The sequence below is a fragment of the Dermacentor silvarum genome, chromosome 1 (assembly GCF_013339745.2).
Source record: "Dermacentor silvarum isolate Dsil-2018 chromosome 1, BIME_Dsil_1.4, whole genome shotgun sequence".
In the NCBI taxonomy this organism is placed as follows: Eukaryota; Metazoa; Arthropoda; class Arachnida; order Ixodida; family Ixodidae; genus Dermacentor; species Dermacentor silvarum.
The window spans coordinates 73,078,841-73,095,706 of NC_051154.1; the positions used below are offsets into that span (position 1 = coordinate 73,078,841).

Here is a 16,866-nt window from a genome sequence, read left to right on the forward strand (position 1 = left end):
AAGATTGCGGCCGCGCGCCGTATGCTGTAGGTGCGAGGAAAAGCGTGCGGCGGCATCTTGTCGCACGCGCAAGGGAGGAAGGCGGGGAGAGTGCGCGCAGACTTACCGCGTGCGCAGGGGGGAGGGGGAGGTGTGCACGCGCTAGGAGGGGAAGGGGCACGGGACGGGTAGAGTTAGTGTATAGGTTCCCTATACCTATAGCCTATACAGTAACTCGTAACTGTAGGTATACGGAGGCAAAGTGCGTTAGTGCGCATCTCCTCTTCCACTCCAGCTTCGGGGGCTGATAGCGGCTACGTGCGTCTTATCTTGGAGGCAATCTGCGCTGGCTTCGAAGGCTAGCCTACCGGAGAACGCTGATGGCTTCGTGTGCGCTGTGTTCTTGCGCGCCTAGTTGGCGTTGAAGCGACAGGCAGCACGAAGAGGACTTCGCTCGCAGCTGCTGTCGCTCTTCGTCCCGCCAGCGTTCTGACAGCAAGTGACCGCGGTCATCGAGTGAGATGTGTTCGTGTTTGCTTGTGCACGCGTGAGAACGTGCCTGATAATTTAGCTAGTAAGCGAAAGTTTACAGCAGTTTGTGCGGCTGATAAATCTACTAACCTAACTTCGTATAGCTGTCTACTAATTTTCTATCGCACTCAATGCTTCTCCTGTCGGGCGGACCTCATTTTTTTTTCTCACTGGAACAAGCTGCGGCCACTATAGGTGGCGATAGTTGGGGATGATTCAAGCACAAAATATGAAGTTCTGGGCAAGAGTTTCTTCGATACTCTCAGAAGCCTAAATACAGTTACCAAGCCATCGGCGACGGAACTCCGTGGCCTCCCAGTCTCAGTTATATAGAATATAGGTATAGGGAGCGTTTAAGCTGGCTAGTTATTGGTGAATGATTATTATTTGTTGATTAGGATATCGTTGCCAAACTTTTATGGGCATTGTGACAAACAATAGACGTCATATGTGGGCACCGCGACGAAGACAGAGCGGCAATGCCAGTTCGATCACCGCAGAATTTTATGAGTCGTCGCAACACGAAGCGAAGAATGGGGTCTTGACGCTGCTTGCAAGTCTGATGGCTTCCATTCGCAGTGTTTCTGTATACAGCAGAGAACATCTGTGCGCTCGCCAGCTGGACACCAGTCCCTCGCCAGCTGTACAAAGTGTTTGCTTTTTAAAAGTATAGACAACGTGCACAGTATATTTTTATAATTACGTTCTTTATTGAGAGAAGCCGAAAAGCTCTTTCAACGTTTTCGCTTTTTTTTTCAACATTTTAAATTTTTTTCTTTGAGTTTTTTTTTTCTGAACACGGACAAACTCAAGGACGACAACACATATAACTGGTTTTGCGAGACATGAACGTCGACTAAGGTTCCAACTTTGAGACAAAATCCGGCCGACCAAGATGGGTACGCGGTCATTGTCGCTTCGTTGAAAGGTGGTGGTGTATATATATGTACACATTTACTACACTTATAGTTGGTGAAATCGTTCGGGGAGGGGCGAAGGCAAAGGGAAATGTGCAGACGAAGCGTAGTATATACATAAAAGAAAAAAATATCATACGCGCACGCACATTGCAAAGGCGAGACACATGTAAGAGCGATAAAGCAATTCGTTAAGATGCTCTGCTAAACAAGGAAAAGGCAAAAAAATAAAGAGGCTTGGTGTATGATTATCACTGCAAATAAACACAAATAAGACATCCAGTTTAGACGGTCGGCGAAAACACATAAAATGCAAAACGCCACTGGGTGCTATCGAGGAAAAGTAATGTTTGGGGGTGACATGGGCAGAGTGGCAGAATAGTGTGAAAGTAATAAACTAGAAAAGAGCGAGGGGGAGCACAAGGAAAACGCAGCATTAGCTTCCGTTTTTACGAACTAGAGCTCTACCGGGGCTTTGCAAAGAGCGCTGGCAGTGCCGGGGTCGCGGCGCCAACGGGCATTTTTTGCTCAAAAAGCACCGGCGTCGTCCTCGCAAGCACCGAGCCGCCACAGGCAGCGGGCGCCGGCCGTGCGCTCGCAGCGTCAAATGCGACGGATGCGCGCTCACGAGACGGGACCACTCGCGTCGCAATCGCCTAACGGGCGGAGGAGTTATACAATTGCACTGTTTCGTAAAATAAATAACAGTAGGGTCACACGGAACCACGGCGTTCGGCGCCGCCGCTTGCATGGTTGCTTCATTTTTTACGTCTTGCACTGTGTCCGCGGCCATTTTTTTTCTTTGTGGACGACAACAAACGAGGCGGTTTTACAAAACCGCGTGAGGGCACGGGCGCGCACATACAGAACAGGCACACACAGGGCAAAATGTGAATACTGTTGCCCTATCAGCTCTTCTTTCTTTCGCTCTCTCTCTCTCTCTCTCTCTAACACGGCGCTCGGAAATGCATAATAATAATAAGGTCGGTAGCTGGACGGACGTGCATGGTTCGACGACACTGAAACAGACAAAGACGGACGGACAGTCAGACAGACAAAACACACGGAGAAGCCATCCTGGATGCCGCTTATCACGAGACGATGGGGCGCCGTCCCAAGCGCAGACCAAATGATGAGTTGGAGGGCAGGAAGATGGCGGCCTCCGAGGGTGCCCTCCATACAGACGACGACGACGACGATAGCGAAGACGTGCTGGGATCTTGTTTGCTTTACCAAAAAAAAATAAAAAAATCTAAAAAGGGGGCCCTTCGGTCTGTGCTAGTACAGCTGCACATCGGCACTAGAATGGCTCAAGGAAGAAGGACACTTGCATAAGGCACGTTTTGTGAATGCGCACGTGTTGTACAGCGGCCAAGTTAGGCTTGTCTCAACACATTATGTGGAAGGCGTTCACAGGTAAGCACTGCGGCACGGTCTGGCGTTGACACATCCAAAATAGATACTTGATAATGCACGGGGACTTCGCAAACTAATACAAACACACTTAAAGTAACTTGTTGAAGTTTGGTTAATAGTGACATTGGACGCGCTACGGGAAGACCAGCGTGATTTTGCTGTTAACATTGCGGTATCTCAATAAAGAGTAGGCACAGAACGAGATCTCGCTTCGCGGTACCTTGGGTCCGCGTACCGGCTTGTATAGCGGACCTTGCGCTGTGCGCTATCACTCGGAATAAGAACAATATGGAAAGAAACATCACGGCAATCGCAAAAATGAAAGAGTACGCTTAAGGAAACAAAAAGGAACAGTAGTAGAGGTATAAGCTGAAGATACAAAATTGTGGGTGAGGGAGACGGGCAACACAGATGACAGTTCAGCACGCAGGCTGGACCGCAAGAGGGGGCTCGGGCCACTCGTCGCCGTGTCCTGGCGAACGACGACGCTCGCGAGCCAAACCGGGACAGAAGGACGTATCGTCCACCGAGAAACAACGTGGCAGTTCGGCGCTGATGAGACAAGTCCTTGGGGTGCGTAGACCCGAGAGCATTGCTGGGCGCCGCCGCTGGGCAGGTGATCACGCCATGAACAGCTCGATGTAGCGGCTGCCGATGTTCTGGCGGTTCTTCTCCTGTATGGCTCGCTCAGCCTCCGCGCGGCTGGGGAATGTCACGACGGCTTCGCCATTGGGACGCCCGTCCGTGTTGCGCTGGATCTGGATACAATCGGCCGTGAGCTGCGCAGAGAGGTGCCACGGTCATCGCGCTGCCACCGCCGAGACCGCTTCTGTCCACGCGTTCTAGTCCGTGCGAGCGGTCTCAGTTTTGGCAGCGACTATGTGCTATGCAAGTCGAGGGCAGCGAGACTGGCGTCTACATCGTTGTCGCTATAGAGCACAGAGCGAAATCTTGGCGCTGGGCGGCAGGTCGCGTCGAACTAAACCATTATCGAACGGCCGTAGAGCTGGTGTATAGGGTACACGCGGGCGGCGAGCAAGCACGAGCTACTGATTCAAGGTCGAGATTAACTTTCTCAGAAGGTGTATCATGCCATGTACCGCGCTTAACGATTGCCCGTGGATGCTCGTCGCAGGGCGACAGCGCAGCGCTGGGCCTTTGAGCGGCTTCGAAGAATGCAGTCATTACAGTGACGCTCCGGCCTCGACCGTCTGCGCGATGCAGCGAAGCTCCCGATATGCTTCCCACAACTGGAAACGAAGAGTTAACCGCGGTGATGTTTGAGCAGCTGTCCCTATATGACATTGAAACTGATCGAACTTTAAAGACAGACCATAGCGCGAAGAGGAGGCGAACCAACGAACGGTGGTACAACACTTTGCCCTCTTGTCGGAGCGAGCGCGAATTCACCTAGTCACCACCCACTAATACGGCACTTACAGAGCGGCTTAACCGTTCACCTCTATGTGGACATAGACTATTCTGTACTCCAAGGTCTTGTGGGTACATCAAGTACACTGAGAAAGAGTTCGCCGAGCTTCCAGTGAAGTCACTTGACCTCCTTGACGCCTGTAAGTATTATCAGTTTGCGATGTCATCGTGAGCAGCTGTGTACATTAGAATGGAACGATGGTCGCCATGACAGCACATAACTCGCTCTGATATAAAGTGGTGACCCTGTGGATACACTGGCGTTTATTACTTCATGTTGTTGCAATCACGCAAATGACATATTTATTAGCAGTAGATACAGTAACGTATTTTTTCGAATAGCGCCGTCAGGGTATAATGACAACTCAGGGCATTTTTAAAAAGGCCGGAGTCCTTAGCGTTTCGTCACTGTATGGTTTACCGCCGGATTTAGCGAAGGTGAGCGAAGCAGCTACAGCGCTGAAACGACGCAGCTGCGACAGCATGCGCCACACGTAAAACCTATGCTGCCAGATTGGGTACAGACCTTTCACTTGACTTTCGGTCCACCACAAAGCAGGAATCCAAAAATAAAAGTAGATAATCCAATCTCATTCTTTGATTACTGTGCCATCGAGCCTCCCGGTGAAGAAAGTGTCCAACTATATGGACAGTAATTATGATTGTATGAACAGCTATTTCGTCTTGTGTTGTAACCGCTAAAAATGGCAGGATAGAAAGCTTAGCAAGTACCCTATTTTATGAATTCTAATCAAGACAGCATTATTGTACATTCTTCGGGGTTGCACATTTCAAGCGTTAAGGGATATTGTTGCACAACTCCACGTGTGTGTTCCCATTGCGGTAGCAAAGTCTGCTTGTAAATCCTTAGCGTTGAACAGGCACGTGCCGGCGGCACCACATCGCCACCGGCAATAGGTGGCCGCTTGGCAGAGGAAAAAGAGAGGAAGATGGGGGGAAAAGACCCAAGGCCTCGGTCGTGTGTACGCATGCTCTGCCACACACCCCGTGCCACGGCGCGAGTGCCCCTCCAGGCGCGGCCGCATTAGCAACACACACACCAGCCAACAGTCGGTAGCAGCCACCACACACGAAGCGTTAATACAGCCGAGATTAGTAGGAAGATATAAAAAAAAATGAAACAAACAGCCCGCACACCAGCATCCCCCACGTTCCGACAAACCAATGCACACACATTCACGCCAACGGGACACGTCGCCCGGCACGGTGCTGAAGCGCAGCCGCAGCACTTTTTTACTGAATGCACGGTGCCACGTAACAAGATTACGACCGTTGCCACAGCCAGGCGCACGGCGGACAGTCCCTCGACCAGCGGGGAGCGTGCGCTCGCGAGTGCTGGGGCACCGTGTCCCGCGGCTGAGCCAAGAGAAAAAGAAAGAAAGAGCCCTGACCTCTGGAAAGCCCTGGAAGAAGGTTAGAATGTCCTGGGGCGTGGAGCTATACGGCAGGCCGCGCAAAATTACCATGGTGGGGCCTGCCGAGTGGGGGTAGTACGTGGTTGGGGACACCGGGGGACTCGGGTAGGACCAGTAGAAGATGGGCGGGTAGTAGGTGGACACCCGCGGCGCCAGCGTCGTCATGGTGGCCGCCGGCAGCACGGGCGCCGGGGGCTGCACGTACGGGTAGGCGCCGTACGGCGCAGGCGGCAGCATCGCGCCCGCTGCCGCAGCCGCCGCTGCACACACACACGCACCCCAGAGCGGTCGCAGATCAACGTGACGCGCGCACACCACAAGCATGCATACGTGCATATACAGCTGTGCAGCCGGCAACAAATGAAACCGCGCGGGCTCGTGGTGCATTCTGCGCCGTGCTACGACAGTGCTGGGAAAACCGTTCACTCGAGGGCAGTTCCAGGTGAAATGTGAGGGTGCTACCATTTCCCAGAAACACGTACACCCATCGCCAAAAGCTTTAGAGCCCATTCGGGGTGTTAACCAGAGAGCTCAGTCCGTGCCGTGCACTGGGTCTTCTGTACACTGCGTCCCCAACGCTCCAAAAGCGCAGGGAGGTGAAGACGAGAACTGGCCGTATACAACCCAATACAGCTTCGAAGCGCTTGGGTGACAGTAGACCTACTTCGGCGACTCGTTGTGAGCTTAGGCCAGACACTTATTGGAACGCTCTAAATGTGGGCTCTTTCGACAACGGTTGTACACTTCACCACGACGCAGAATGTACTGAAGGCAGCGCGCTCGCATTATTAAGTTTCATTCGTTGTCGGTGACACACATACAACGCGCAAAAGAACACGGGCACTTCGTTGACTCCCAGCGGATCAGTTCAGTCAAGGGCTTCCTAACACGAGACACTAGAGTTATAGTAGCTTTAACTGGAAAGGCAAGCCTATTACATTTTCAGTCCATTCATATTTTTGTTCGACCGCACCCTTCGACCGACAAGGCTCAATCCGCGTTGCTTCATTATGGATCATGCATGCCATCCTTTAGACATCCCTGCTCTGAAACACGGCAGCTGTCGCAAGCTGACTCTTCGCGAGAAAAAAAGGAAAAGTCGCGCATAAGTGGAATCTACGAGTAGAGCAGCCAAGCTATGCATGCGCTCGCGACTTCCGAGAAAATGACGTAAACTCGCAAAAAGGAAACCGAACGCGGAATTACCATGATGACATATTAGTAATACTTCACATAATTCTGAGTTATACGAGTGTCACTGGCACACTTTCGATCACTATCGAGCCTGATCGGGATCGAATTTCTCGGTTGCGATTAGCACCTTTGCGCAAGCCGCAGGAGGGAACCGATCGCGGTCGAGAATTTCGATTCGGATCGGGCTCCATAGCGCTCGAAAGAGGCAGCGTGACACCGATATTAAGTATAGGCAAGCTATATATGACAAATTTTTACCCACCGAGAGGCAAGCCGACGCGGCGTGTGTAATGAACGACGCCTGACATTAACCCTATCAAGCGTATCGGCCTTGAGCCGAATATCTGTTCTAGCATTGAAAAAAAAAAAAAAATGATCCAACAAGGTGACGCGGTCGCCTTTCCCTCGGCGTGTTCGTACGCTACACGTAGCCGGAGAAACCGCTCCGCCCAGTTATGACAGCGGGCGAAGTACTACCGAGAATATATATATATATATATATATATATATATATATATATATATATATACACACATCGAGCGGACGGCCGTTCAGGCGCGAAAAGAAAATAGAGCAGTACCGCGAGACTCGTGACCCTGGGCTGCAGTGGCCGTTCCAATGGCTAGACACAAACTGCACGTGCACATCGGAATCGCTGCTCTGGCCTATATGCTCTGGCTGCTCTGGCCTATATGGACACAGAATGCACGGGGAGGCTGGGCCGCGCCTTCGAAGGCTTACCTGGAGATAGCAGGGGCCTTTGTACTGGGATTCCTCCGGTGAGCACCAGATTCATATCGTCGATGGAGCACTGAAAAACCTCGATGTAGCGCGGCTTTTTGCCCATAATGTAGCGGTGGTGGCGCTGGAGGGCCGCGAGGAAGGCCGAGTCCTCCGAGTCCATCTGTATGAAGGCCTCGCCGGATGGCTGGCCCTGGAGACGAACACACGAGGGCTCTGCAAAGGCCTGTCTGCACGCGCTCACTCACAGGCAAGGGGTTATGACCCAGCCATGGCGCGGCTGCTGCGAAAGCAACACTGGTACGCCCTTCTTTCGAGACTATAGCATTTCCGTTTCGCCGAAACGCTGACGCCTCGACCGGCATAAAATGTCAAACCGTGGATCCGCAATGGAATATCAGTGCAGTATTATACGGCCTGCACAAAGAGGCGTGCAAGTCGCAGACTTCCGCAACGCCGAGAAAAGTGTCGGAGTGGAATTATTAAATTCGAAACAAGGTGACTCGAAGTAAATGTGCTGAATTCACGCGACTTGCTCGTTTGCAGCCAAGTCTCATTTACGTATCTACTCAACTCGGCACGCAACACTTTTTTTTTTTTTGCAGTAAACAAAATATTTTACGCTATGCATCGCGCTGTTCGAATAAACCTGTTCAGAACGATAGTTGATGTCTATCGTACTGAACACAAGCCTACAGGATTCGCCGACTTTCGTGGGGAAGAACGGCCCACCCCACAAAACTCAGCTAAATCATTCTCGCCATAGCTGGCGCACTGCGCACAGGTGACATTGTTTTTTTTTTTTTTCGCGTTGCTATTGCAATACCATATTGTTGTACAATTACAGCACGTGCCTATTTGCTGGCTAAGTCTTTTGGCGTATAATGCTGACTGCCCAAACTGAGGTACGAACCAGACGCTATTTTCCCATATGTCTTGTTCGTGTAAACAACTTCAAACGCAGTGCACCCACAAGGCAGCTGTCGTTTCTAGCATAATTTCTGTCCTATTGCACGGGACAATTGCAAAAAAACTTAAGGGCAATTCACGAGCAGATTCTTACTGTCATTTAGTACATGTATATGACGGGCAAAACACATGTAAGTGCAGGAATCTGGATGAACTGAGGCTTGAACGCAGACATACTACAATCGCTATAGAACATTTGGGTACAAAAACAAATTACGTTTGTTTTCAGGGAAAGAAAACCGTTTTCGAATAAGGAACTGACAAAACATGACCGTTCCGAGTATTTCGTACCAAATCTTTATTTATTTTATTTATTTTATTTATTTTCTCTACGCAATGAAAAATTGAGAGTGGTATGAAGCAGTGCAGTAACCTTGCAGAGCACAGTAACCTTGAGTCCAGTAACCTCAATTGCACTCTCCGCAGATGATGGATTGTGGCAAAAAAAAAAAAAAAATTGGAGGACGCTTAAGCTTCGCCTTTAAGAGAAGAACGCGATAGCGTCATCGCGGCCCGTTCGTATTGCATCGTTCGCATACGGCAAGTAGGCTTCATTCACTGCAACACTGAACGTGAGAAAGCCAACTTACAAAGACCAAGCTTACACCGATCCCCTTAAAGTCGGCTTCACTTTTAAACTGAAATGCATTGCTGGAAAGACGTTTTTCCAGGGGCAATATAAGTGGTCTTATATTAACCCCACAAAGCCTAACGTATCATTTTTGATACGCTGAATTTGATGCCTAAAAATTCAAATTTATGTGCTAATGACCTAAACTAGAGCCCGTACTAGGGTTTTTGATGTGCTGGAGGACGTTTACAGTCCTGATAGTACAGCAAATAAATTGCAAATTAAGTAAATACCGTACTAATTAATGTTTACTCAATAAAATTTCATTGTTTTCCTTGTACCAATAAACATATCTCCATGGCCAGAAATAAATGTAAACACGCTGTTTTAATTGTCTTTGATGTGGAATGGTGTTCGGGCTTTGTGGGGTTAAAATGTGAAGGCCCTAGCAGCTTTATTTATTATTTTATTAATTGTTTGATATCGCCCCGACGCGCGCAGGTCTGGTAAAAATGCTGGAAAAGGGGTTTGTGTTTGAGTTTCCTCGTAGCAGAATTAAGTTTTCTCGTACATTCAAATTACAATCCGACGCCGATTGGTAAACAATCCGACGGCGAATCCGACGCCGAAGGGTAAAGTCGTACTTTACCATTTTTCTGACGGATTTCACTGAGAAATTCCATTTTTGTTCACCAAAACCTTGCACCACGTGGAGTGCCTGCGCGGTCAATGTGGTTGGATTATTTTCTCCGCCACCCGAGATCACACGCCGGTTGCCGACGCCGGATTTTCTGCCACACGGGGCCCTAAACGTTATGGCGTTAAAATTTAATCCTAACTTTCCATATGGGGCATTACCAATACCAGGTATTTGCAATACGGCTTGCGGCCTTCTCCAGTGATATTCGTTTCTTTTTTTTTAATTACAGCGAACAAGGGTGTTGACCGATGTTTATAGTGTACAAGGTCAGTTGGTTCAAGCAGATTATAACCGCTTACGATACACCATGATTGATTGAGCTATGAAAAAATTGTAGACAGCATATTTAGCACTCATGCAGGCGTGGAGATATGGACCCGGATTTAGAAAATGACCTTGTACAATACGCAAGAACGGTTCGTCAAAACGAGAGCCGGCCAATCGCTCGGTCACTGAAAGAAGGCTCTAACAAACAAAATATACTGTGAATATGTCCGTCGACTCATTGTTAGAAAGACGAAGAAAAAGATAAAGTGACATCTCAGCAGGAGAAAGGAGTGCTAATTTTAAGCCGTATAGATAGGCGTGCGGCATAGCCTATTTTATACCGGCAGCCGCTTCGTCCCAACGCCAGCATGGCAAGAGGAGGGCGCGTGCTCCGATAGCCCACCTGTGCGTTGTAGACCATGTGCACGCCCTGGTAGACGATGGCCTGTGAGTGCTCGCCAAGGAACTCGAGTATGGTCTCGACCTGGGCCTCGTAGGGCAGCCCGCGCAGCCGGATGCAGTCCTTGCGCGACGAACGCGACGGCAGCATCTGCTGCGGCAACAGCGGCACCTGGGGCAGCGAGGCGATCAGCGGCTGCGCCGTGTCGTACGTCCGCGGGTCCATGGTGCGGTTGAGAACCTGGGTTGTGCGCGACAGTGAACCCGCTCGTCACTCCAGTGCGCGCTACAACAGCTACTATACAGTTAGGCATAGTATACGTGAAGACGTATACTGCGCGCGTTACGACAAATTCGGAGATGTTCTAGGAAAATCTACAGGGGAGGTAAAAAGGCCTCTCGAACTGTAGCGTGGAAACTGTGACGGAGCAAGCGGCTGTTCTCTGTGGAAGCTGGGAACTTCATCTGAATCTCTCAACGATGTATAGTGGAAAAGTGGAAGATTTTTTTTTTTTTTTGCGTCTGTATAAAGTGTGTGTGCTGTGGGGGGGGGGGGGGGGGGGGGGGGCTCTTGAGTGAGAGTAAAAGTACATAGCGGACGATAAACAAACGCACGGCTGGCCAATGCCGGTGTACATACCACGCAGCCATTGACCTATACCTGATCTTAGACGGCCAGTGTTCTCCAGTTCTCATCATGCAGAGAGAATGGGAGAACACGAACGCCTTCAAATCCCATGCTTTTCGAAACACGTAGGTGTGCTGTGTCACAGAGAACGAAGACCACATTTTGCGCGTATTTGGGGAGATGACATGAATGGAGATTTCTCCGATATCCCAAGCAGCCCCCATTCCCCTTACTGGGGCGAAAACGCTTCCGCTATGTGCATCCGCGAGGTACCCAAATCCTTCCACAGTGTTCCACAAAAGAAGCGTTAGAAAAGCGAGCATAGGTGGATCCCCAGTCAGGCTCCAACGTTTCGGCCGGAGACCGTGCCTTCTTCAAGGCCTCCAGAAGGCAACGTCGATAAGACCTTGATGAACGCAAGTAGATTTCTAAAAACGCACGCACCGGTTTAATAATCTACTCTTGATCACCACCAGATTTCTTATATGCCCGCACGTTCCCAGCAACCATGAATATTTGCACGTCAGAGGTAGCAATATGCTATTTTACAAACACGCGGCTGCACAGGATACCTGACACACGTTTACATGCAGGATGACGCTATCCAGTCTGCATTCGCAAACCTCCGTTCTCGATTTCTCCGTGTATTCTTTTTCTAAATGCTCTGCTTTGTTTCGTATTTCTGCGCGTTGACTTCATGCCAATATTTGTATTTCTTAACCCCATCAGCTGAATTGTACCGCTAGTATTGCACTGCTTAGATGCTCAATACACTAACTTTATTATAAAGGTGCACAGTTTCACAGGCAAGCGGGTCTCCTTTACCGCAAATAAAGGAAATATTGGATCAGGTTTTGATGTATCGGTTATTTTTAGTTGAGTCTCAAGGTGATATAAGTTCAAACACTTGACTTCAGCGATAGGCGTCATGTTATACATATGCTTAACATAATACCTGGTGTCGCAGTTACATACTTTTTGCCTTCTGCGAATTCCACTCCGATTGACAAACTTTGGGCCTCATATCAGCATAATGTAGGTCAAATTAACATTATTTAGGGCATTTTATCATCATATGAAAAAAGTGTCGGATACTTATAAATGTGAATATGGGGCAGCTTTATAAAAGTTACGGTTTCTGCCCCGCTCGACAGCCCAAAGTTATAGCCGCAGTATACAGCCCGCGCTATGCTGGATGCAGCTGACTGGATGCAATATTAGCAAAGCGGAGTGGATTAACCAGGAGTCAAACTAGTTGCCAATATATAGGCATGCTTAAAGAAAACTTATTTACGATAGCATAGTCGTCACAAAGTATAAAAAATAAATAAAAGACACTGGAAAATGTTCAGCCCTTCTTGCCGCGTAAAGCGCCAGCCTCGTAGAAAAGCTATCGCTTCTCATTGTATTCTGTTTTTCCTGTCGCGTCATCTGCAGCTGGGCAACCGGCTGGGCGGATTTCGTGAATTGCGTCGTCCAGCTAACGGGGCTCCGTGAAGGTGCATCACCAAAGGCAGTGTATTTTCGTTGTTCAATTATCGTTTCAAGCATGACTTTTACTTGTGAAGTAACGATTACTGCAAGACTGAATTTGGCGCGAATGCAGAAAATTATTGCTCCTGCCTGTCAGACAAAATGAACAATGGCGCGACCTCTCACATAGTTGCAGAAATCGGCAACGACGGCGAAAGCCGGGGGGCTAAGAAACGTACTTGGCGAATTTCGTTTCGCCCACGTGGCCGCCGTAGTATAAGGTCTGAACCGACACCCCCCTCCAATTGCACAAAGGACCCGTTGAAGACCCCGCTACGACGATTTTCGCCAAAGAAACGCTCGCTCGTAATCACCGTGGCGTAGCACGCATGCGCACATGCTTCGGCAAGGCTGCGACACTGGTGCGCCCAAGGCGAGCTCGCGTACCGCGTGAACTATGCCAATAACGAAAATAAGGGTGGGATGAGCCATCGCTACGCCTCGAAGTCTACGTGTCCGGTCTTTCGCGATCGCTTTGGCAGTGCATCACGAGATCGCCGGTTGCCCACTTCAGCGCTGGTGACGACCGCCGAAGGCCAGAGCGCTGGCCGCAGTATAACGCGGGGGGCGCACCTGCTGGCCGCCGCCGTGCTGGTGCTGCAACGTGGCCGTGCCCGCGGAGCCCCCCCGACAGCTGTGACCTTCGCGGCTGCGCCGTGCTCGTCGGCGGCAGGTCGAGCGCGGGCTCGACGCGCGTTTTTACTCACGATGCAGCAGCGGGTGCAGCGGCAGCCGGGGTCCGGGCACTACCACGCAGGCGGCATGGGTGTACGCACGAACGACGCAGCCTCGAGGGGAGCCCGCTTCCACGAAGCGACTGCCGATGCCGAACAAAGGCACGCAGCAGGCGCCTACAAAACTGACGACCGCGCCAGCTGCGCCGCTCCTCAAGACAATGCCGCCGAAGCACGCCGACCGCTTGTACAGCGGATTCACAGCGCTGTCCGCGCTCACATCACCGACCGGTGCGCCGTGTTTTTGCTGGCCGCCATCGGCAGCGGCGACGACAACGGGTGCGCTAGGACACCGATCACTCCTGCAGGCCGGCGTTTCGCGTTTTTCTTTTCTTTTTCTTATTTTTTTAAGTCTTGCTGCGCGAATCTCTGGTGTCGCTGTGCTCGATCTGGCACCAGCTGGGCACTGTGCTGGTCGATTTTGGCTAGTCAAAATGCCTCACTAGAAATGGGCTGGCTTGAACCGCGCCTGTAGTGCTAACAGCTTCTCGCCAACAAGAGAGAGAAGAAAAATAAAAAAGAAAGAACGGTAACAGCAGGAAAACGAAAAGGAAGCGTTTCTGAGGCTTTTTTTCTTTTTCTCCTAAATAACAGATGCTGAAGCTCGTGCTCACTTGCGTCTCATGCGGCGACAGTTCCTCTCAACCAGCGTCGTCTAAACTCGACCGCCTGTCCCGAGTAAGCGTATCCAAAGGGGGCGGCTGTCACGGCCGCGATGTGCCCGCGAGAGCAGCCATCGCGAAGTGCCACGTCGCGGTCCAAGCACGGCGCCCTATCTAAGAACGCGTGGCGGCTGGGCCGATGTGGCAACAGGTGGTTTCGCGCTGGTAGCGTTTAAGGCGCCGTGCCCGCCAGCCACACTCACGTTCTCGGTTGCAGCAGCGAGTCTCCGGGGGGTCGGTCGCGCCGCCTTTGGGGGGCCCAGCACTTGACCTGCTAGCGCCGACGTGTACCGCGCGTCTCGGTGTTGGAAACAGTGAAAAGAACGGCAGCCCCCCGGCGGCGCGAGCAGCGCGGGCTCTAACGCCAGACGTTGCGCGTGACCAAGACATCAAAACGAAGGGCCCTCCCCACGGCGTCTGCTTTTGCTTGTTATTTGCTCGTACGCGTGGGCGCGCCTGCGCGCGCGCTGTGCGCCCGGGCTCCTTTCGGTGTTCATCACCTGCGCTCGAGCTCGCGAGCACTGTCACCGTGGGCGCCGGAACGCTCACAACCGAACGCCACCCGCTGCCGGCGCAGCTCCCTCGTACTGTATAAACCCTGCCTTACGCCCATGCCGGAGTGTTGCATCATGGCTCGCATGGCAGACGTGCTGTGGCTAGGGACGGCACCGCAGGTATCGTTACTTTGCTTGGGAAGAATATGCGTAGTAACAATACGTATGCATATCAGTGCCATGCGCAATGCACTACTGTCACTACACGAGCATACTATTACACCCTACGCTACCCATATCGCAACCCGTGCATCACTGGCTCGGTCTCTGTCACTATCAAAAGACGGTATCTACAGAGTGTACACGTCGCAGCTGCTGCGGAAAAGTGTTTGCAGGGACTGACAATGAGTGAAGCAGGTGGCCGAACGATGTTCCCTTTTACAAGCCACTCTCAGCGATCGACGCAACGGGTGGCACAACTCTTTCCGCTTGGTGTGGCAAGGCGTGCGGTTCCCGTTTGGCGTCAGTGAGGTGCGACCGCGGTGACCGTGACGGTCTGCGTCACATTCAAGTATGTCTCCGAGAGAAACTATTTTATGGTGATATATATACTCTCGATCGCGAAAACAGCCTGTCCTGCCGCGAAGTAGTTCAGGGCCCGTATTCAGAAAAACGTTGATACGCTAGAACTGTTGGCGAGAGAAAATGCCAGCCAGTCGTGTTGTTGCACATAGTACATTAGCGAAGGTAGCCAGCCAATAAAAAAAAAACAAAAAAAAAGTTTACAAACGAAAAGTTGTGAAAAGGTGCTCGCCTCGGTGCACGCGGCAGAAGTCCTATATTATAGTTACCTTAAGCATCCTGTTCACAACGATTTCTGAACACTTGCACGAGGTAGTGCGACTTACTTGGTTGGCAAAGTATGTGACGGTAACCACAACTGTCTAGAATCTTTAGGAAGTGGCCACTGGAAGCTTTCCTGTGGAAGGAGGCAATTTTGATCGAGCTACGTAACAGAAGGCGTTATATTCTCCTCTTTTCTCCAACCACCTCCTCACCGAACAGTTCAAAAGAACAGACTGATGGGCTAAATGGTACTGCATAATTTGAGGTAAAGTGCAACAGAGCACGTAGGACAACAGAAGAGGACGAAGACACAGCGCTACTAACAACTGAATCTTTATTGCGCACGGTTAATACGTATATATCATAGTACAACAGGAAAAGACCACCGTGGCAGCATAGATTACTTTTCGGCATAATCATCCACCACGGGCCGCGACCGCGATAGGAACAGGATTTCTTTTTTCGACAGAGAAACAGATGGGCAGCTTACAGAATTGTGAATTACAGAATTGGAATGCAGCAATTCTGTAAGCTGCCCATCTGTTTCTCTATCGAAAAAAAAAAAAAAAAAAACCCTGTTCATATCGCGGTAGGGGCCCGTGGTGGATGATTATGCCGAAAAGTAATCTATGCTGCCACGGTGGTCTTTTCCTGTTGTACTATGATATATACGTATTAACCGTGCGCAATAAAGATTCAGTTGTTAGTAGCGCTGTGTCTTCGTCCTCTTCTGTTGTGCTACGTGCTCTATAGCGCTTTACCTCAAGTCGCCGAACAGATTTCTGTAACTTTGGTACGGAATGCTATGAGCATGGTCTCGTACGGATGCCGTGAATTCAATGCATTCGGGTTAATGCTGACATGCTTTCTGTTAAAACTATGCTCCAACGGCGAAAGCACACCGGGCGATGCGAGAAAAGCTAAAGCAAAAAGTGATAGCTGTCACGCATCAAGCTCATCTGTAGCGTTGTAGACCTTGCCGACATTTGCTCGGTCTGGGCGGTCGTACGCTTGATAACATCTGCAAAAGGTCATCGACCAAACAGACTCTGTCCTTATGGCTTTAAAACGGGTTGTGCGCCTTCAAAGCTCCGTCTTTGTACGAAGAAAAGCTAGCTCAGAAAAAAAGATTTATTAGGGGGGGGGGGGGGGGGGGGAAGAAAAGAAGTTACACGAGCAAGTCTAGACGGGGCTTTCGTCTCTGTCACAGCAAATACGGAAGAGTATTTTACAATTTCACCCATTAGAACGGTGCATAGAATAGACTAACGGTACGACAAGCAGCACAGAAACGATTTAGAAAAAAGAAATTTGCTAGAAGCATCCCAGAGCGCAAATCATCATCACAAGTTTCCAGTGCAGCCGCGCTGCCAGCGCAACCGCAATATTTCCGTGTTTTCAAAGCTACATAGTAAGCA

At 50.4% G+C, this 16,866-nt stretch overlaps 1 protein-coding gene across 4 annotated transcripts in view; it reads right to left on the bottom strand.

The window, feature by feature from the left end:
* Positions 1-1,198: 1,198 nt before the first annotated feature.
* LOC119465844 (epithelial splicing regulatory protein 1-like) overlaps positions 1,199-16,866 on the bottom strand; it is a 124,131-nt gene continuing 108,463 nt past the window's right edge. For 2 of the 4 annotated variants that reach the window (XM_049669538.1, XM_037726320.2), the window contains 4 exons: positions 10,556-10,792; positions 7,646-7,838; positions 5,687-5,970; positions 1,199-3,622 (listed from right to left, as the gene is read on the bottom strand). In XM_049669538.1, coding sequence (XP_049525495.1) covers positions 3,464-3,622; positions 5,687-5,970; positions 7,646-7,838; positions 10,556-10,792 — 873 coding nt within the window. In that variant the 3' untranslated portion in view covers positions 1,199-3,463. The remainder of the gene's footprint in view (positions 3,623-5,686; positions 5,971-7,645; positions 7,839-10,555; positions 10,793-16,866) is intronic. The other 2 variants (XM_037726328.2, XM_037726336.2) reach the window with 2 other exon arrangements.